The following is a 21,997-nucleotide window of genomic DNA, read 5'->3' on the forward strand; positions in this document are numbered from 1 at the left end:
TTTGACTTTGTACCTTAATTACTTTGTACATTGTTTACTTTGCACCAGGACCAATAAAACACCAAATAAGATTTGAAAAGCTTTGGAAGTGTATTTACAACACTGCTTAAATGGTTTGTAACATACATACTGTATAAGATAGATCGGGCGGCCAATTGCATTGCGTATCCGACATCCCGACAGAGAGCTGCTGAAGGGATTACGGAGTCGGAGTAGCATACTTTGGCTAAACGGTCCGGGTGGAACTCCGACTTCAAGTTTTAAATTCCGTATTGCAAAACAAGCCTTTACATTCACCATATTAACGCTATGTACGCCACATTTACGAACCGCGGTGCACCTCTGTAACCGCACCGAAGTGCCTGTACCGTGACGGTTCGGTACAAATACGTGTACCGTTACACCCCTAATTGTTACCGTTACACCCCAGCAATTACTTTGATTGACACCGAAACTTCAGCAAAGTAGTTGCTGAAAGAACTTTACACACATAATGAGGGAACTTCATTAACATGTTAAACTCACTGATCCAGGCAGAAGTTGGGGTCAGACTCCGGGTCCAGCATGGGTCAGGGTGCCTCTCCTTCAGATAATCAACCATCAGGCTACTCGCTCTCTCCCCTTTCTCCATCACCGTATCAATGAGACAATGTGCTCTGTCTTTACTGGTCATCTTCCCCTCTACAGTCTTCATCTCCTGGTCATTCAACACATCCATCTTCCTAAGGTAATACAGGAGATCGATGACATCGTCGTCCGACAACCTGTAGATTAATTCAGAGCCAATCCTTCCAAGTTCTGAAAGACAAATCAAGAGAAATAGAAAATAATATTAAAGAAAACATTACAACTATTCTCAGATTACCACTCGTGGTGGTAGTGTTGGTTCAAGATGCCACAAAAACCAAACTGATTTCTCAACATCACACACACAGACACACACGCACGCTAAAAAGAAGATGCTGTTTATGCGTGATTCTGGGCCCCTGCAGGTGAAGAGGTTCATTATTCTTAATAGCAATTACTTTATTTTTATTTTTGTTTCAACTTTTTTTTTTATTAAAGTGTATACAAAAGTATCAAAGGCACTTACATGGTATGTTGGCATCAGCATTAAACATGTTTGCATACAGCTTTAACAGTTTTACAGAAATAAAACCAAATAGACTATACAGTGTTTGATACTTTAGTATAGTCTATATATATAACAATCAACCGGACATAACAAATGAAATGCATAAATAATAATAAAAGAGCAGAGAGAAAAAAAGAAAAAGATAATAATAATAAGAGGGAGTGTGTGAGTGAGGGGGGGGGGGGGGGGGGGGGAGGTTACATCGTTGCAAAGAGGTCAATAAACGGTTGCCACTTGTTGAAGAATTTGTGTACTGGAGGGAGCCATTGTAGATTTCCAATTCAGAAGGAGGTGGCGTTTAGCAATTAGTGAGGTAAAAGCTATTATTTCCAATTCTTTAGTAGAATATTGAGTATAGTCTTCCGGAAGACCGAAAATGCCCATGTGTGGTGAAATGGGAATTGTTCTTGCGAGTACTTTAGACATGGTGTTGAAGTAAATTTGCCATAAGTTCGACAGAGCTGGGCAAGAGAAAAACATATGCGTGAGATTGCAGGACGAGCCTCCACATCTATCACAGACATCTACCATATCTGAGAAAATCTGCGCCAGCTTTGTCTTCGAATAATGGCATCTAAATACAACTTTAAACTGTATCAAGGTCAGGCGGGCACAAATAGAGGTTTTGTGAATGACCCTCAGCGCAGACTCCCACCAGTCCTCCTCAAAGATGAACCCCAACTCACGCTCCCAAGTCTCCTTTGTTTTGGTAAGTAAATGTTCATCATATGATTGGATAGAACTATAAACCTTTGAGATCAAAGACCTTTGCAAGGGATTAAATAGTAAAAGTTCACCCCATGGCTGCTTGGGCGGGAGAAGTTTGTGAATAAGGATTTTGCACAGTTCCTCACCTGGAAATATCTAAAGAGATGGAAGGGTGGAAGGTTGAATTCAGTAGCTAGGTCTGCGAAATAACAAAAAATTCCTCCCCTATAAAGATCCTAAAAACATTTCAGTCCCCTATCATGCCATAAGGAGAAAGTGGGATCAGTAAATGTGGGTTTAAACACAGGTTTTTTTAACAATGGGGTTAAGCTGTGGGGGCAGTGAATTCAAACTGTTTCCTAAACTGAAACCATATCTTGAGCGTGTCGTTAACCACCGGGTTGCAGGTATGGCCGGAGGGGTTGGTTGCCACCGGGCCGGTCAGTAAAGCATAGAGAGAGACTGGGGAGCATGACCGTGCTTCCAACTGGTACCAAGGTACATCAGTTGACTTACACCAGAGTATAATTCTAGTTATGTTCACGGCCCAGTAGTAGAATTGAAGATTTGGCAAAGAGAGACCGCCATAGAACTTACAGTTTTGTAATATTTTTTGTCTAACTCTAGGTATTTTGCCATTCCACAAAAAATGACAAATGATCGAATCTACCGTTATAAAAAAACTTTTTGCCAAAAATATAGGCAAGCATTGAAAAAGAAATATAAATTTTGGGAGGACACTCATCTTGACAGTGTTTATTCTCCCAATCAAAGAGAGAGGGAGGGAACCCCATCTTTGAAAGTCTGTCTTAATCTGGGCTAAAAGGGGAGAACAATTTTCAGAGTAAAGAGATTTGAAGGACCTGGCTATGCTAACCCCAAGGTACCTAAATCCAGAAGGACTCAATTTGAAAGGAATGTCTGACTGGAAGAGCTGTATAGCTGGTTTATTGACTGGATAACATTCACTCTTGGCGACATTAACTTTATACCCTGAAAACTGGCCGAATCTATGCAGAAAAGAAACAATAGAAGGGCAGGCTCTTACTGGATCTGTGACATATAGTAACAGGTCGTCGGCGTATAATGATAATTTCAACTCTGTATGAGACCTGGTGATGCCATTAAAAGTAAGAGAGGTCTTCAGACTTATAGAAAAGGGCTCTATTGCAAGTGCAAACAAGAGAGGGGATAGAGGACAGCCCTGTCTGCAACCTCTATTTAGCAAAAAGTAGCCGGAATGGGCGTTATTAGTGGTAATACTAGCACAGGAAAGCGTATAGAGAAGGCGTAACCATGACATAAAGCTTTCACAGAATCCGAACTTGGCTAAAACCGCAAATAGATAGTTCCATTCAACACGATCGAACGCCTTCTCTGCGTCAATCGCAATCACTACTTCAGGAGTGGCCCTTGTTTCCTTAGAGTAAATTGTGTTTAACAAAGTGCGAACATTATAATAGAGCTGGCGCCCCTTTATAAAACCTGTCTGTTCCTTAGAAATGATTGTCGGAAGGACCTTTTCGAGTCTGCGGGCCAAGGCCTTAGCAAGAATCTTTGTATCGACGTTCATTAAAGAAAGGAGGTACATAAATCCTCATCTTTGTCCTTTTTTAAAAGAACACTAATAGAGGCCTGTCTCAATGTAGGAGGGAGTGAGCCATGTGACAGAGATTCAAGATAGACAGAGTGGAGTGAAAAATTAGACCGGAAACCCATCAGGTCCCGGGGCTTTATTATTTTGCATACTTTGTAAGGCTGAGTTTAATTCTTGAATGGTCAGAGCAGAGTCTAATTGACCAACCATTTCTGGGTTTATGGAAGGAAACTGAAGTTCGTCTAAAAACCCGTGCATATCAGTCGGATCTGATGAGAATTCAGACCTGTACAGGGATTCATAAAAAGATGAAAAAACAGAGTTAATAACAACTGGGTCCTCCTGCAACGCTCCCGATCCGTCTTTAATGCGAGGTATTAAACGCGAGGCAGTTTGGTGGCGCAATTGGTGAGCTAGTAACCTACCAGACCTGTCGCCATGTTCGTAGTATCTGGAACGAGAATGAAGCAACAGGCGCTCAGCCTCAGTAGTTGTGATGAGATCTAGTTCAGTTTGTAAGACCACGCGCCTCCTTGAAAGATCGTCAGAAGGGGAGGTTGCGAGTTGCCGGTCTACTGATTCTAAATCAGATGAGAGCTTCTGAATATTTAAATCCTTAATTCCCTTATGTGTGCAGAGTATGAAATTATCCGACCTCGCAAATACGCTTTTAAGGACTCCCATAGTAGTGCATTGGGGATAGGTTCCGAATCAGATTGGTTAAGAGCAATATAATTATCTATAGAGCTTGCAATGAATTCATGAAATTTGTCATACGATAGAAGTGAGGTATTGAATCGCCACTGGGTGGGATAGCGAGGTCCGGAGGAGATCTGAACGTCTATGGACACCGGTGAATGATCTGAAACAATGATTGGGTGATACGAGGTATTTGTCACCTTTGGCATAAGTTTAGCGTCTACAAAGAAATAATCTATTTGAGAGAAGGTCTGGTGCACATGCGAATAAAAAGAGTATTGCCTACTGCTCGGATTCCGAAATCTCCAGGGGTCTACATAGCCATTGCTAGACATGAAACTGCAAAGACCCTTAGCCATTAGTGATTGGGATGAGCCGGGTTTGGAACAGTCTAGTTGAGGATCAATAGCACAGTTCAAGTCCCCTCCAAAAATCGAAAAACAGTCACGATCTTTGTTTCTCATGTGGGTTTCCTGCAATACAATGTCAGGTTTCAGCCGCTTCAGATGGGAGAGCACTCTACATCGCTTGACAGCACATCCTAGGCCTTTAATATTCCAACTGATGAATCTCACGTTTGGGCCCGAAACATTAGCCATGTGGAAAGTGGATGAAAATAAGAGGCAACCAGGTTCCCGTCCCACACTTCAGGGGCAAGGGGGGAAGGAGAGGGAAAGGTAGGAAAGGGGAAAGAAAGGAAGAGAGAAAAAAAAAGACAAAAATAAAACAAAATAAAACACACACACACGTGGGCTAACTTATCGAACTCGCCCCAGAACCCACACCCTCCCCCCAGTGCACCACTATCCCATCCCCAAACGATAGGATACCAGTGCTAACTCCACAAGGAGTCATAATCCAAACAAAAAAACTCCAGGCTTTGGACCAAACAGTCATCTTACCCTCGCTCCAACTTAACTGGAGCTCCCGGAAACAATGGGAAGATAAAAAAAGCAAAAGACAGGGCGTGCATAATAAACAACACGAGGCTCAGAACCATCCGAACCATCAGAAATCTGCATGCGCCTAGGCGTAGTGACTTAGTATTTGTACTATTACTGCTAATTAGAACAACAGTAGTTATGGTGCCAACTATTTGCCAACTTGATTTATGAAAAAAAATTACTTAACCCGTCTACAGTAATGGTATATTACTCAGTTATTTCGTAGAAAATGCTGTAGATCAATAACCGTTTAAGCTTCAATAATATATATACTTAAAAATAAAAAATAAATAATAATGATAATAATAATATAATTATTATTATTATATAGAAAATAATCTTCAATAACAATAATTACGATTATAATAATAATGGCATAACTGTAATGGCACCTACTTATGTTTTAATAACTATGCTGTAGCAGACCCATGTTTACTTGAGTGCTTCCACAAAGGCAGCGGCATCCTCCGGTGATGTAAATTCCCTTGTGGCATCCCCTCTGGTGATGCGGAGACGCGCTGGGTGTAGCAGCCCAAATCTTATGTCGGGAATGTTCCTGAGCTGGCGCCGACTGTCAGTGAAGGCTGCACGGGCTTTGGCTGTGCGTGCATTGAAATCCGGGAAAATGGAGATGGTTGAATCCTTCACCTTGATCTGCCGTTGGGTTCTAGCACGTTGTAGGATGTCGGCACAGTCTGCATAATAGTGTAGACGTGCTATTATGGGACGAGGGCGCTCACCGGGTTTCGGCTTGGGCTGTAGGGATCGATGCGCCCGGTCCACCACCGGCTCTTTACCTAAGGCGAGGGCGTCTTTCAGCAGGGCGGAAACCGTAGTCGCGTCAACCGCGCCGAACTCCTCAGGTAGACCTATTATCCTGATGTTGTTACGGCGAGATCTCGCCTCCAGATCTTCACATTTGCTGCAACAAGTAACAAGTTGGGCCGAAAGTTTGTCCACATTACTTTGAAGTGAAAGCACATCGTCAGTGCATGTCGACAGCGAGCCCTCCATGTCCGTCAGTTACCTTTAGCACATCCACCTACGATCGGATGGCCGCCATGTTAGCATTTAGCTCCACCTTCACACTCTGTAGTTCGGACTTTATCTGAGCGAAATTATTCTTCAATGCCGCCTCCAATTCTGTCTTAAAAATACCCACCACCTCATCTCGAAGAGCGGCGAGGAGTTCAGCCTTAAAGTCCAAGGAGGTCATGGGGCCGAGGTACAGTGGTAGACGGCCTTTACCGCCGTCACCCACCAGACGGCGACCGAGAGCAGCCCTTTCGCCTCCCCAATCAGTGTGATTGGGGGACACCTGGCTGGTGGCAGAGGAGCCATATTAAAAGGAGGTCGAGGACAGACAGGAGGACGGCACGGCAGCGACGCGGAGATAGAGGCTCACGGAGACCCTATAGGATGGAATGATTGTGTTCCATGTGTACCATCATAGTCTGTTGCAATAAACGCAGCGAACGGCTTTAAACCCTGTTTCCTGTTTGATTCATACCTGGAACCCGACCCTCCAAGGAGCGGGTTACCACAACACATAACGGGAGAGGAGATGGCCCCTGAGTTAGAAGGTCAGAAGAGCCTGTTTTCTGTCGAGAACAGTACTCTTGTCATTCCCCTTCTGTTATTGAAACTGTTGGAATAGTGGCAGTTGTGTGCATTTTTAAAGTCCTGTTGGTGCTGCTGAAACATCTGTATGTACCGTCAGACCACTTCTCTTACTTTGACGCTCCAGACGGCAGCCTCCACTTTAAGTGATTGGAGCTGCCAAGTTCCTACAAGATACCAACTGGTGCACCCTGGGTAAAATGGGCGTGTCAAGATAACTTTTGACCGTTCATTGCAAAATGCTAACTTGTGTATTGGGACGGTACTTGGTCCGAAAAAGATGACGTATCACAAAGACCCAAGAACACGAGTACAGACAAGAATGCAGAAGGCCAAATGCATTTACAATCAAAAACTTTACAAAGATTGATCACAAGTGCGGGATTGGCAAAAAAAAACCTCAATAGTGAGCATAATAGTGACAACCAGAGGCGTCACTATAGGTAATGACAGCAGGGGCGGACTGGGACAAAAAGAATCGGCCCGGGCATTTTGGACCAGACCGGCCCAACACATTGGATAACGCACACCTATTCAGTCTTTTCGGTCTCTTGAATGTGTGTACCAACTGTGCAACTCTTTAAAACCACGTACCTTAAGCCATGCAATGAGTTAACGGGAATCAGTGAGAGCGGACACATTAAATACTTCCAAAAAGTGTACCTTTACGAAACGGAGCAACTTAACGAAGGGCCCTGGGGAAGAAATGGGTCACGCCCCCCACAAACACACAGACACACACAAACACACACACACACACACACACAGAAAACCCTGATGCCAACCCTCCCCTTTAATCCAGGCTTGGGACCGGCACCTAGTTGAGCTGGCATGCCCCCTGAAGTGGCTGGGTTCGGCTAAACTATATTCATATATTACAAAGACTCCCACTAAATAAAGCCATATACACTACGGAACCACGTCTAAAATACCCCCCGCCCCACCCCTGTGTGTGTGGGGGTGAAGTACGTTACCTTCCAATAACCGACGAGTCTCGTCAGGTAGGTCCTTCATGTCTTCCAGACCTCTCAGCAGGTCCTGTACTGTGGCCTTTCCTGGTCTTTGGTCCTTCCACAGCCGCAACATGTTCCGTCTCTGCATGTACTCAACTTTCTTTACGTTCTTGAACTCGTCCAGATCTTCGTTCTTCAGCCCCAGGTGGAGGCCCACCTGCTCCCACTCCTGTCCCAGAGTATTTGCAACATCCCGGAGCTGCTTATCAGACAGATCCGGCCCTGGGGAGCTGGCTTCATAGTCTCTGGCTGGAAAAAGACAACGACAATCCACACATAGGCAGGTCAAGTTCCACCTATCGAGATGATGTACAAGTCAACCAAAATGTAGATATTACCACTTTAGAAATGGGTGTGAGGGGTTAAGGTGAGGCTACAAACCTAATTATCGTTATTTAAGTAGAAATTCAACTTGAAATCATCTTAATTTAAAGAACATCAACCAGACTATGTACAGTCCACGCCAGCTCCACTAATACAATTTATCAAATCTCCTCAAGACTGGTCCAGAGGTTTGAGTGACAGGTCTGATGGCCCTCCCTCGCCCCTAATTACTATTGGACAGATGCCCATCCCCCACCCCCGATACTAACTCTATAGGGTAGAATCGAAAGGTCAACTCAACCTCACGTCTATTGGTATAGATTGATTTTTGTAAAAAATGATTATCATAATCCTGCCAGTTTTTTTCAAAACCAGCCCAAATTGCATGTACCCGCTCGGGTTTAGAAGAAGCCAATTTAAATGTATAGCGAGGGATGGTGAAGTTTAAAAAAGTTCCCATAATATCTTATGAAGCCACTCATTTAGAGAATGTATGAGACTAGCAACATCGGACCATGAGGAAACAATCCAACCAGCTTTGACAAGTAGAGATAAATTGTTGGCTTTATGCTGTAATGTTTCTAAAAACCATATTAAATAAGAATGGAACAACTAGTTGGCTGTGTCGCCTATTAACACGTTAAAGGTCCCATGGCATGAAAATCTCCCTTTATGAGGTTTTCTAACATTAATATGAGTTCCCCTAGCCTGCCTATGGTCCCCCAGTGGCTAAAACTTGCGTTCGGTGTAAAACAAGCACTAGGTATCCTGCTCGCCTTTGAAAAAATGGAAGCTCAGGCGCACTGATTTGGAATGTGGTCTTCCAAACCTAATGTTGTCATAAGGGAACAAGCTCCTCCCCTTTCTCTGCCTTGCCCGCCCAGAGAATTTGGCCCGCCAATAAGACAATGAGCTACGACCGTGCGAGCGCCACATGTAACGCAAGTGTTTGCTGTTGGTATTATGGCGCATAACACATTGGTTCTTTGACGTCTCTTGTATTTCCACAACGAGACTGTAGCGGGGGTTATCTCAGCCATGGTTGAGAAGGAATTGGGGGAACGGAACTTTGGCTTTGACTCCCTGAAGTACATGAACTGCGACATGCTGCATGCTGCGGTTGCCGCGAGGCACCATCGCCCGGCAGCGGGCAGCCTGCAGCAGGCAGCGCGCGGTTCAGTCTACTTCAGATTGATGTGAAAGTGGAAGAACCACTCGAGACGTCAGAGAACCCGATGCAGTCGTTTGTTATTCATAATATCGTCTGAAGGCGCACACAGCTTCTGATAATATGTATTATATGATATAGATGTCTATGTATTATATGATATTATTTAGATACAGAGCTCCAGGACTGTAACGCAAGTGTTGTACACTTCCTTGTTATTTGGATAACCGTTCTGCTGTTGGTGTTATGGCGCATAACACGTCGGACTCTCGTCTCTGGTATTTCTACAACGAGACTCTTAGTAGGGGTTATCTCAGCCATAGTTGAGAAGGAATTGGGGGAAAGGGACTTTGGCTTTGACTCCCTGAAGTACATGAACCATGACATGGAGGAGAAAGGGATTGATGGCCGCGAATGTCTCCGCTTGAGCCCCTCTTCCCGCGGCCGAGGGACTACCGCCTCGGCGCTGCAGGAGGCGGTGGTGCCTAAGCGCTGACCGCTGCCGAGGCGGTCCGCGGTCCCTCGGCAGCGAGGCTCCGGCGGGAGACAACTGCAGGCAACAATCCCTTTCTCCTCAATGTCGTGGTTCAGTCTACTTCAATATCGTCTGGAGGCAAACAAAGCTTTTGGCCGTGATAATATATATTATATGATATAGATATCTATGTATAATATGATATTATTTAGATATAGTGCTCCAGGACTCCTGTGTGTTCTAGAATATTTACAGAACACGGCTAAAGGCTGTGTGCGCCTCGCCATGGCGATACATCCACTGTAAACAGAGCGCATGGTACCGTGGCTGCAAGCTGCTCAGGGCCACACCCCCACCCTCTTCCTTGATCCTCCTCTCTCCTCCTCATTTGCATTAAAGCTACAGACACCGAAACGGCGCATTTGGGGAAAGCTCAATGTGCGACTGGCTCGTAGTGGCTCTAATTCTGCACCCCGGCTGAATTTCGGGAACGTCTTCAAATACTGTGCTTGGGGCCCACTAATATCTATATTAAAGCATTCACAAAGTCGCATGCCATGGGACCTTTAAACCGCCAAAATGAGAGGTTTGATGTTTGATTATCTACCCGACATTAACGTGTCTAATCTAAATCTAAATATTACCTGTTAACACGAGTTTAGTCGTGTTAAAGCAACATGTCTAAGAGTTTATTTGCTTTAATGGTCGATGCCGACGTCGTAACGACGCGGACTGGTCGTTCAAGTGTTTGTTGTGGACCCTGAAGATATCAGGGGTCTCATTTATAAAACTGTGGGTGGGATCGTTACTAACAGTGTACGTACGCCCAAAAGCCAAGTTTTGCGTGCGCCAAAAAATATTCAGATTTATAAAACCCTGCGTACGCACACCGTACGCAATCTTTTCTTTATAAATCACAGACTGCCTACAAGTGTGCGCAGCTGAATCAGCTTCACGTTCCGCCCTGTACACGCCCCTTTTTAACCATAAATGGTCAATGCAAATAACCTCATGAATTCGATCTGCATATAAAACAGACTCAGATGCAAGTATTATGTCTTGTCGGAAACAATGGCAGAAGTACTGAGAAAAGCAAAAAAGCGAAATTTCACGGAGGTTTAGGTGGAGACACTTGTGGGTGAGATGGAGGCCCGAAAAGTAGTTTTGTTCGGCGGTCGGGATTGGGATCGCCAACAACAAAAAGCAGAGTGAGAGTGGCAACATGTTGCTGCAGCAGTGAACTCTGTCAGTAGCACGAAGCGCACAGTCCCAGAATAAAGGTGCATATTTTCATGTACCAATAAATCGTTATGGTCCCTAAAGACCCTCTCCCTCTGAATCCTGCCATTTGCATGGTCCGCCAGCCAGAAGTGCCATATGGTGCAGCATTACCACGGCGCTCACCTCTGTATTTATAGGGTTACGGTAATAAGATTGACCAAGAACACCTTGGATAATCAGTTTGTAATCACCCACGTAAAATGTTCTTGAACATAACCCCTTTTTAATGCCTGACTTGACTTGTCATAAAAAGCGTGTGACAAGTCAGGTGTGGCTTGGTTTTCCACACTTGGGATTTAATTGGCATTTGATTATGTGTTTACAGTGTCACATAAAAATATTATGTTATTGACACATGTTGGACAGATTCTTTATTCCATGCAGTCGCGCCGTCAGTGGACAGTATGGAGTGACGGGATTAAATATAGAGAATCTTTTTTAATTTATATTCTAAGGAGATGTTTTTGGAGTTATAACTGAGAAATAACGCAGTTGACTTAATTTATTCTGATTACATAGATTTAACGCATGATACGGGTTGAAATTAAATTAATGAAGGGCGATGATGAAACATAATCGTTCTTCTCACTCTACAATTCTTCGGTCTGACTTCAGTTCACCACCACACCATCTGTGTCGCCAATTCTCCTTTTCCTCTAAACTATGCGTACGCATGGGTCAGAGTTTGCTTAGGGCTGCGCACATTTTCCCGTCAAGTTGGTTTTTTATAGATCACAACCTTGGCGTGGAAAGTCACATACGCCAATTTCAGCCCCGTTTTGTGCGTACGCAACAGTTATAAATGAGACCCCAGGAATCTACAGAACACAAGTGGATCTGGGGTCTCATTTACACAGTTTGTAATTTTCCATTACAATAGCATAGTATAGCCCGACCAATTTACTCTACAAAAAAACTCTGACACTGATCATTCTCCATTATTATGAAACCAGTGTGCATATAATATCATAGTCTACAGTAGCGTAATAGGGTGCACCAAAATGTTACAAAGTCCCAAGATAGTTTTATGACAAACACGGCTTCCCTGCCATAGTTCTGGGTCGGTGTGGGCTACTTGACTTTGTTCAGATGCATTATAAACCAATTTGAATCTGCTTTGTTTTGACCTCACCAACTTCCTTTGTCTTGTGTTGTTTTTCATTGGTTAGATATATTCTCTTTCATGACGTGTTTCATGCATGCAGACCAACAGGTTTATACCCCACCTAATTGTTGTCACACTGTAGCCACCCAAATAAGCCTCTCCAGATAAAACTATACCGCAGTTATATGTGGCGAAATGGAGAGAAGGGGGGGGAAAGTTGCTCGACAACGCCACCTGGGGAATTGCACCCCAGGAAATACAACCTTGGCCCTGTACTTTGGCCAACCAGAGGTCACACAGATTCGTTGCACGTTTTGTATAAAGGACGAGAGACGGACTTACAAAAGATATAATTTTATTTATTTACGGTAAGCAGAATTAAAAGAGCTCAGGGATCTCAACAACCACTGAAGTGTCAAGTCAAAACCCCAAAGTAGAAATAATAAGAAAATATTGATATGCTTAACCCCAAATGGGTCAACAAAACGCAACACAAAAATATATGTATGTATAGGATTTAACCCAAACAAATAAACTAAAGAACACAAACACAAAAAGATGAAAGGAAAAGCAGACAATTAACCAAACCGATAAGAGTTGTGGTGGGACTGAAAACTTAGCGCTGCGTGGGAATGCAACCGCCACATCGGACTGTGTGGAAAAAGGCAACGGTGCCGGAGCAGCCGAAGATGATGAAGACGACGGAGTGGATGGAGAAGACGGAGCGGATGGCGAAGACAGAGCGGCCGCCCCAGGACCGGAGGCCGTGGATGGTTTACGTTTGGGATCGCCAGGTGTAGGCTACGTCACAGAGCCGTGCAGGGCAGCTTCACCAGAGCACAGGAGGAGGAAGAAAAGCAAAAGCACCGCTGCGGCTCCAACAGCTACAGCAGGACAGAGAGCAGACGGCTAAGCACAAAGCTAACACAACCAGCAGGTTAACAAAAGAGCACGCTTACCCGAACGAAGAGAGCTTTACGCCCCCGAAACTGATCACCGGCTGCGGCAACAGTACAGAGCGGATGCCACACTCCCCTCACTCTTCACAATGCCGCCCCCGAACAACACGGCCAACAACGCTGGAAAGTTACAAAAACACTCGCGATCACTGGGCACCTGCTTGTCATCATAAAGTTGCACGAAAGTAGCGTCATGCCTACTCACCTTCAAGTGACTGAAGCATGCCACACCAACCGACAACAAACCAACAACTAACAGACGCCACACTGAGTCTTCGCCACGAGTGCCAGGCAGCAGTGTGCGCGCCAGAGAAGGCGCAGCACTTATACAGGTGAAACCACTCTGCAATCTGCCCACCAGAAATCACCTGAGTGGAGGAGGAGCAACACTCAATCTGCCACATTCCACCCCCACTCTCTGCGTCGTCGCCCCGACGGCAGACTATTTGTTAACCAAACCACCTAGGACCAAGGCCTAAACAGAACAGACTGTGCATTTACCACAGGACCTGCAAATTCAAGTACCCCATTACCCCTGATGCCCACCGGTTGGGGAAGACGATGAAGGTTGGAATGTTGACCGGCGGTGGAACGGCCAGTACGACGCCGAGTTGGTTGAGAAGAGCTAGGCTGACCACTAGAGGGCGGAGCCACAGAATGAACACGCTCTGGCTCCGCACTTGGGCCTGGACCTGGGTCAGGCCCAGCGCCTGCTGGAGTCATAGTAACAGGTCCCGTAGGGCAAGATCGAGCTAGTGCCTCAGTGGCGGAAGGTGCAGAACTGTCACGGGCCAGCAGCCATAGTTCCCCATCTTCAGGTGAGTCAGGGAAACCTATGGGCGCCGTCGGAGCGGGTGGAGGAAGCACCCTGGGAGGGCATGCACTGGACACAACCTGAGCCTTCAGCATATTCCGATGCACCTGCCGAGCCTTGTGGAGCTCCTCAGCAGGGGCAATGGTGTAAACTGCTCCACTGCCGGATGGGGCTTTCAGCACCTGGTAGAGCACTGGGCTCCACTTGTCGTGAAGCTTGTGTCGACCCCTGACACCAAGGTCTCGGAGATAGACCAGCCAGCCCACCTGCAAAGGGGCCTCTCGAACATGCCGATCATGTCGCTCCTTCCGTTGACCTGCAGCGGCCAACAACCTACCACGAGCATTCTCAAATGCCACTCTGAGCCTTGCCTGATGCTCGGTCATCCAGTTCTGTACGTCCCCTGGCTCAGGGTCCTGGACCCGGCCCAAAAGAAAGTCCACAGGGAGCCTGGGCTCTCGACCAAACATCAGGAAGAAAGGTGACTCCCCTGTACTTTGATGTGGCGTAGTGTTATAACAAAACAACACATGAGGAAGACAAGAAACCCAATCCCGCTTCCGGGAGACTGGCAAGGTTCGCAATAAGTCATGGAGCGTCCGATTAAAGCGTTCGACCTGTCCGTTGCCGGCTGGATGGTAAGGAGTGGTTCGCGATTTGTCAACCTCGTACAAGCGGCATAGCTGGTGGATCAGGGAACTCTCAAAGCTCCGACCCTGGTCGGAGTGAATGCGGCTTGGAACGCCGAACTGGAAAAACCATTCGGTCAGCAAGACCTGGGCAACCGTCACAGCACGCTGGTCCCGGGTTGGGACTGCCACAGTGTATTTACTAAACACATCGGTCATCACTAAAATGTTCTCCAACCCGTTCTGTGATGGTTCTAGCAATGTAAAGTCGATGGCGACAATCTCGTTCGGCCGGGACGCTAGCACGTGACCCATAAAGCTGTGGGGCACTGACCCTGAATCTTTGGCAACTTGGCAGCGTTCGCAGGTCTGGACCCACTCCTTGATGTCAGCAGACATTCTCGGCCAGTAACAGCGCTGTCGTACCAGTTCTGTGGTGCGCTCGATACCTTGGTGACCATGGTCTTGATGCAACTGGGTCAGGGTCTCCTTCTTAAGGACAGCAGGCAGAACAAGCTGGAAACACCCTTCCCCCACATCTGAACGGAAAGTCCGGCGGTACAGTACACCACCTTGTTCGACCAAGCGGTCCCATTCTCTCAGGAGCGTCAAAGCTAAGGCAGGGAGTTGTTGCCTCTCCTCTTGAGTCGGTTTAACCCGCCTCCGCCAAAAGCGCAGAAAGTTGTCACCCAAGAGAGAATCTGCCTCCTGTAAGGAACGAAGGTCAGATGGAGAATGGCCCCGGAAGACAGACACCGCGGCCTGGGCTGCAGGTACCACTGGAGCCGAGACTGAAGCTGACTGGGGGAGCAGTGGGATCGAAGTGCCAGGTAGCACCCGTTCAGCCAGACTGGACCCTGACAGATACTGCCGGGAGAGGGCATCAGCATTCCTATTGACGCGTCCCGAACGATACCTGATCTCGAAATCAAAGACAGCCAATTGGGAGGCCCACCGCTGTTCTACGGCCCCCAACTTGGCAGAATCCAGGTAACTCAACGGGTTGTTGTCCGTGAAGACCACACATTTATGCCCCAACAAATACTCCCGGAACTTCTCTCCCATCACCCACTTGAGTGCAAGGAACTCCAGTTTCATCTAACTGTAATTTTCCATGTTGCGCTCCGTGGGTCGAAGCCCTCTGCTTGCGTACGCCACTGGCCGAACACCATCGTCAGTCTCCTGTGAAAGGACAGCTCCCAGGCCACTGTGACTTGCATCGATTTCCAAGATAAACGGGCGTGCAAAATCTGCATAGGCCAGCACTGGGGCCGAGACCAACTTCGCCTTCAAAGCTTCGAAGCTTTGCTCACACTGGGGTGTCCATGCAGAGCCCAAATCCCGCCCAGAGCCTCGCTTGGACCGGGTACCTGCATGCTCTGCCACCAACTTATGCAGGGGGCCTGCCAGCTTAGCGAACCCCTCCACGAACCGCCTGTAGTAGCTGGCGAACCCCAAGAACGAGCGCAGCTCTGACACATGGCAGGGCCGCTGCCATTCTGCCACCGCCTCAATCTTGGCAGGGTCCGTGGAAACGCCTCGGCTCGAGATAATGTGCCCCAGGTAACGGACCTCCCTTTTGAAAAAGGCACACTTCTCAAGTTTGACCTTCAAGCCTTCCCTCTGAAGCCGACTGAGGACCACCTCCAGTCGCTGCAAGTGTTGAGAGACAGAAGATGAAAATACAACAATATCGTCCAAGTACAAGAGCAAGGATTGACACTGTTGATCCCCAAACATCCTTTGCATTAATCTCTGAAAGGTGCTTGGGGCGTTGCACAAGCCGAATGGCATACGGTTAAACTCAAAGAGACCGAAAGGTGTACAAAAGGCTGTCTTCGACTTGTCCTGCTCTGTGACGGGGACCTGGTTGTACCCACTCGCTAAATCGAGGGTGGTGAACCAGCGAGCTCCAGCAAGGGAGTCAAGGCTTTCCTCGATGCGAGGTAAGGGAAATGCGTCCTTCCGTGTCTTGCGATTAAGCAGGCGGTAGTCAACACACATCCGGAGACTACCATCCTTTTTACGGACCAGGACAATGGGGGAAGCAAAAGGGCTATTGCTTTCCCGGATCACCGTAGCTTCAAGTAACTGGTCAATGTGAGCCTTCACCTCCTCGTACTCCGAAGGTGGTATCCGTCGGTATCGCTGTCTCACCGGAATCTCGTCCAGCAAGGGAATCTCGTGAGAGATAAGGTTGGTACAACCCAAGTCACCGTCGTGATTCGAGAAAACTGCCTGGTATTTCTGCAGCAGAGCATACACCTCACTCTGCTCTTGCTCGGCTAAAGCGGACAGGTCCCCAGCTTGTACCCCACCCGTTGTTGTGCCAGCAGCTGCATGGGATGAAACTGAGGCTGTAGTGAGCTTCACCTCAGTTACGCCAGCTGGTAGACTGACAACCTGCGCACTACTTAAAGCGCCAAGACCAACACGTGGGTAGAGAAGGACATCAGTCGTCCCCACATTGACCACTGGGACGTAAACTGTACCACGGGTAACCTGGACCACACAAGGAAAAGTCAGCAGCCCTGCTGGCAGGCCAGACTCTGTTGGTTCAAACAGCGCAGCCTGACCAGCCCGCTGCTCTGCACAGGTAGTTGCCACAAGCTTCAGTACTCCACCAGGTATTCGTATTGCCTGTCTCCCACGAACCCGGGCGGAACCAGTGATGTTTCTCTGATGTTCTGTGGTGGCCTGATGGCACCGTTGCAAGGCTTCAAGGACTGGGCCTGGGGCTTGAACCACCGACGGCGCATTGAAGAGGGCGGGGCCATACATGGCAAAGAGTTCATGATAGCATCGACGAATGATGTTGCTCCCCAAGATCCCCGGGGAAGCAGATGCAGCATCAGGAGGGTCTCTCACCACCAGAATCCCACAACCAGGGACCACTTTTCCACACAAGGTCACATCCAGCTCCAAGTAACCGATGTACGGGATACAAAGACCATTAGCTGCCCGCAATTGCAGCCAATTACAAGACCGAAGGCGCTCTTGGCCCCATGATGCAAAATGTTCTACAAAGAAACTTTCAGGGATCGTAGACACCATGGAACCACTATCTAACAAGCATGAAACCGTGACCCCACCCATCAAGACATCAATATGGGGACACGGTGCCATTATCCGATCAATGAGGTCAGGTTGCGAGCCTCTAGCCTCCCCAACTGAGCTTTGGCTCCACAGCTCAGTGGGCGTCAGTTTTCCGGCTGAAATGCAGGGCGGGAAAATCCAGCCCCAGTAGTAGGTCGACCAGTCAAAGAACCAGCACGGGGGCGAGGGGGGACTCGCTCCCCATCACAATCACTGGCATAATGACCTGGCTGTTGACATCTTCTGCAGATCAAAGGCCCATTGCGAGGGGGCCGAGGTGGAAAAGGACGAGCCTGCAAAGAAGCCATGGTCTGGGCCAGTTGGTCAAGCTGTCCTTGTTGACGTTTCAAGAGAGCCTTTTCACACTGCACTAACAATAACATCCTCAAGATGCCAGGTTTCCATCTCGCTGGGTCCATCCACAGCAAGCAGCACGGAGTGGCAACCTTCGTGAGGACTGAACTAACCTGGTCAGCCACTAGCCAATCCCCACCAGGCTCCAACATCGAGTGGCTGGTTACTAAAATCCAGGAAACTTCAGTCATCAACGTATATAAGCCCCCACCATCAGAGCTGTCTGCTACGTCACTCCCGTCCATAACTGCCCCCGCCATCTACGCAGGTGACTTCAACTGTCAACACACAGATTGGGGTTACAACTACACAACATCAAACGGAGTGGCGCTGAGTGAATGGGCCTCCAACACCGATGCCCTGCTACTGTACGACCCCAAGGAGCCGCCAAGCTTCTTCTCTGCACGCTGGAACACCTCTACCAACCCGGACCTGGCCTTCGCTGTGTGCCGGAGCAATGACCCGAAACCGGAGAGACGCGTCCTAGACAGGTTTCCCCGCTCACACCACCGACCGTCCATCATTAAAGTCCCATCACTGGTGCAACCGGTACCAGGGAAACCTGTCAAAAGATGGAACTTTCGAAAGGCCAACTGGGAGTCATTCGCTCAGGAGACAGAAAGAAGGATTGCTAGTCTGCCAGAACCTGATGCAGCCAACGTTGACGCCGCCTATGAGGCCTACTGTAAGGTCCTCCTAGGAGCGGCAAAAAAGACCATCCCACGCGGCTACAACAGGAACTACATCCCTGGCTGGGACGAGGAGTGCAGCCGCCTCCTGAGCGCCCACCAGAGGGCTAGCTCCAGGGAAGATGTGGATGCGACTGCAGAAGCACTGCTTCAGAGACTGGACACCACACGCAGAGACAGATGGACTGAAGTTGTTGAGTCAATTGACTTTACCCACTCTAGTAGGAAGGCATGGCAAACCATCAACCGGCTAACAGGCAGATGCACAAAGCCCCCAAGCTGCCCAGTCACAGCAGATGCCATCATGTCCGAGCTCCTGAAAAACGGTCGCTTCCCAGACGCAGACAAAAATGTTGCCCGTCTGATCACGCAGGAGGTGACTTCCCTCTCCAGGGTGGCCAGTGCGGATTCCAACCTCTTAGGAGAATTCACAGCAGATGAACTCAGTAAGGCCATGAGCAAGCTCAAGCCAGGCAAAGCTCCAGGACGTGACAACATCCACCCAGAGTTTGTTATGCACCAGAGCACAATAACATCCAGCTGGCTCTGTGCATTCTTCTCATCCTGCTACCAGAGATGCAAGCTGCCCAAGATCTGGCGCCGTGCTTCTGTAATCGCCCTGCCAAAGCCAAACAAACCTGCGGAAGACCCCAAGGCATACCGACCCATATCGCTGCTCTGTGTTCCATTTAAAATCCTGGAAAGAATGATCCACTGCCGCATTGAGCCAGTGATTGACCCACAGCTTCCACAGGAACAGGCCGGTTTCCGTCGCGGTAGGTCCACAGTGGACCAGGTTACACTTCTGTCTCAAGACATCGAGGACAGCTTCCAGGATAATGAGAAAGCTGGGGTAGTGTACCTGGACTTGACCGCCGCATACGATACCGTCTGGCACCGCGGACTTCACCTGAAGCTGCTGAGGACAATAACCGATCGACATATGGTGAAATTCATCATGGAGACGTTGTCTAACCGCAGTTTTGTCCTACAGACCAGCGATGGCCAGCGCAGTAGGCTAAGAAGACTACGGAACGGTGTCCCACAGGGCTCGTCCTTTCTCCGATGCCGTTTAATATTTACATCTCTGATCTACCAGACACAGCATCCAGAAAGTACGGCTACGCAGACGATCTCGCAATCATGCTGAGAAGACCCACATGGAAGGCACTGGAAGACGGTCTCAACCAAGACATGGTCGTCCTAGTAGCCTACCTACGAAAGTGGCGCCTGCAACTCAGCCCTGGCAAGACTGTTACAGCAGCATACCATCTCTGCAACAGAGACGCCAAGAGGGAACTGGAGGTTTACACTGACCACAAGCGCCTGGAGTCCCAGCAAGCCCCTAAATACCTTGGTGTGCATCTGGACCGGACACTGACCTTCAAACAACATCTCGAAGATGTCCGGGCAAAGACAATATCAAGGGTCGCACTGATCCGTCGCCTCGCTGGCACAACCTGGGGAGCCACTGCCAAGACACTACGGGTATCCACCCAAGCCCTGGTCTTTTCAGCAGCGGAGTACTGTGCCCCAGTATGGAGCAGAAGTCCACACGCAAAAAAGGTGGATGTGGCTATCAACAACGCCCTCCGGATCATCACTGGATGCCTGAAGCCTACCCCAATCGTCCTGCTGCCAGTCCATGCAGGAATCGCACCGGCTGGCCTACGACGAGAGGCTAACACTCTCGCCCTGGCAAGGAAAGCACGGAAGCATGATTGGCACATCCTCCATAACACCACAGAGACAGCAGCTCCTCTGAGCAGACTCAAGTCCCGCCACTCTTTCAACAAGGCGGCACAAGAGTTGCTCCGTTCCACCACTGAGGACCTGTCCAAAGATGGATGGCTGGCGGCAGCTTGGAAACAGGAGTGGGAGAGGGCTGGGCCAACCCAAATCCACCACTACATCTTGGATCCAGGAGATGGAGCCACAGGAGACGATCTTCCACGCCGGCAATGGACTCTGCTGAACCGTCTACGTACTGGGGTCGGTCGGTTAAAATCATCAATGAAGATGTGGGGCCTGGCAGATAGCGCTGCATGCGAGTGTGGTGCCCCTGAACAGACTGTCGAACATATTATGACCACCTGCCCCCTACACAGACCACCCTCGGAAGCCGGCCTTTTTGACGTGGGACCAGAGACAAGGGCATGGCTACAAGACACTGAGTTGGACCTCTGATGTTACACGAAAGAAGAAGAAGAAGAAGAGAGCCTTCACTTCGCTCAACTCTGAGTCATGGGGTGAGACAAGAGGGGCGGGGCGAGAACTACCCTGCACTCCATACTGTAAACCGTGGGCCAAAGGAAGAGAGTGGCTACGTTCCCTAACACCCCTTGGAGAGCCCTCCCTCTCCCATCTAATGGCCTCTCCACGTGTGTCAAGCAGAGAAGCAGTGGGGTCACGACGAATGAACTGCTTCAATTCCCTGCGAAGGGCACCATCAAGCACATGCTCCACGAACTGGTCGCGAAGAAGGATTTCTGCATTAGGCAGAGCATCAGGTGCTGACTGCTTGACACGCTCCATCAGGGCCATCAGAGCCAAGGAAAACTCTAACAATGTCTCCCCGTCCTGCTGCTTCCTGGAGAAGAAAGATTGCTGCAGGGTCACATATGAATGTACACAGCCATAAAGCTCAGTCAAGATGGTCAAAACCTCGTCAGGATCCTCCCTCTCCACACGGGGGCGATACTTTATCTCTTCTCTGGCCTCCCCTTCTAGGTGGTCAAAGATGAAGAAAGCCTGATCACGAACAGACAGGTGGCGGGCACGCATACACACCTGTAGCTCCTCTTTCCACTCAGCTATGCCTACACCTGTTCTGCCATTGAACATGGGACATCTACGATCTCTAGGTATGACAACCAGCCGTTCAGTGACCCTGGAGCTGGCACCAGCAGCTGGAGCAACAGGAGCGGGGTCAGCCCTACTGGGACCGGCCTGGGAAGCATCTCTTGCTCGAGACAGCTGCTCGTTATCTGCTCTAAGCTGTGCCACTAGCTCTCTGAGCTGCTGCAGTTCCTCCTCCATAGCAACCGCAGAAACCACACTCACCAACTCAAAATGGAGACCTGATTTTACCAACTGGCAAAAAGGAAAGAAACAAACAAAAGATATGCTGCCGCTCCGTCTTCACCACTGCCTCAACACACCACCACTTAATCCAACAAAAGCAAAAAGGGAAAGAAAAAAAAAAAAAACTCAAACTAATAACACAAATGAAAGTCACGTCTCTGTCCTCTAACAGTGCATCCTGCCGACAACGCCAACTTGTGGCGAAATGGAGAGAAGGGGGGGGGAAAGTTGCTCGACAACGCCACCTGGGGAATTGCACCCCAGGAAATACAACCTTGGCCCTGTACTTTGGCCAACCAGAGG

General features: G+C 48.4%; 1 protein-coding gene across 1 annotated transcript in view; it reads right to left on the reverse strand.

Moving 5' to 3' along the window:
* Positions 1–21,997, reverse strand: part of LOC132473959 (uncharacterized) — a 121,269-nt gene that overhangs the window by 79,661 nt on the left and 19,611 nt on the right. Inside the window, exon 2 of the mRNA XM_060074360.1 lies at positions 7,678–7,965. Coding sequence (XP_059930343.1) covers positions 7,678–7,965 — 288 coding nt within the window. The remainder of the gene's footprint in view (positions 1–7,677; positions 7,966–21,997) is intronic.

The sequence above is a fragment of the Gadus macrocephalus genome, chromosome 16, assembly GCF_031168955.1.
Source record: "Gadus macrocephalus chromosome 16, ASM3116895v1".
NCBI classification, from domain to species: domain Eukaryota; kingdom Metazoa; phylum Chordata; class Actinopteri; order Gadiformes; family Gadidae; genus Gadus; species Gadus macrocephalus.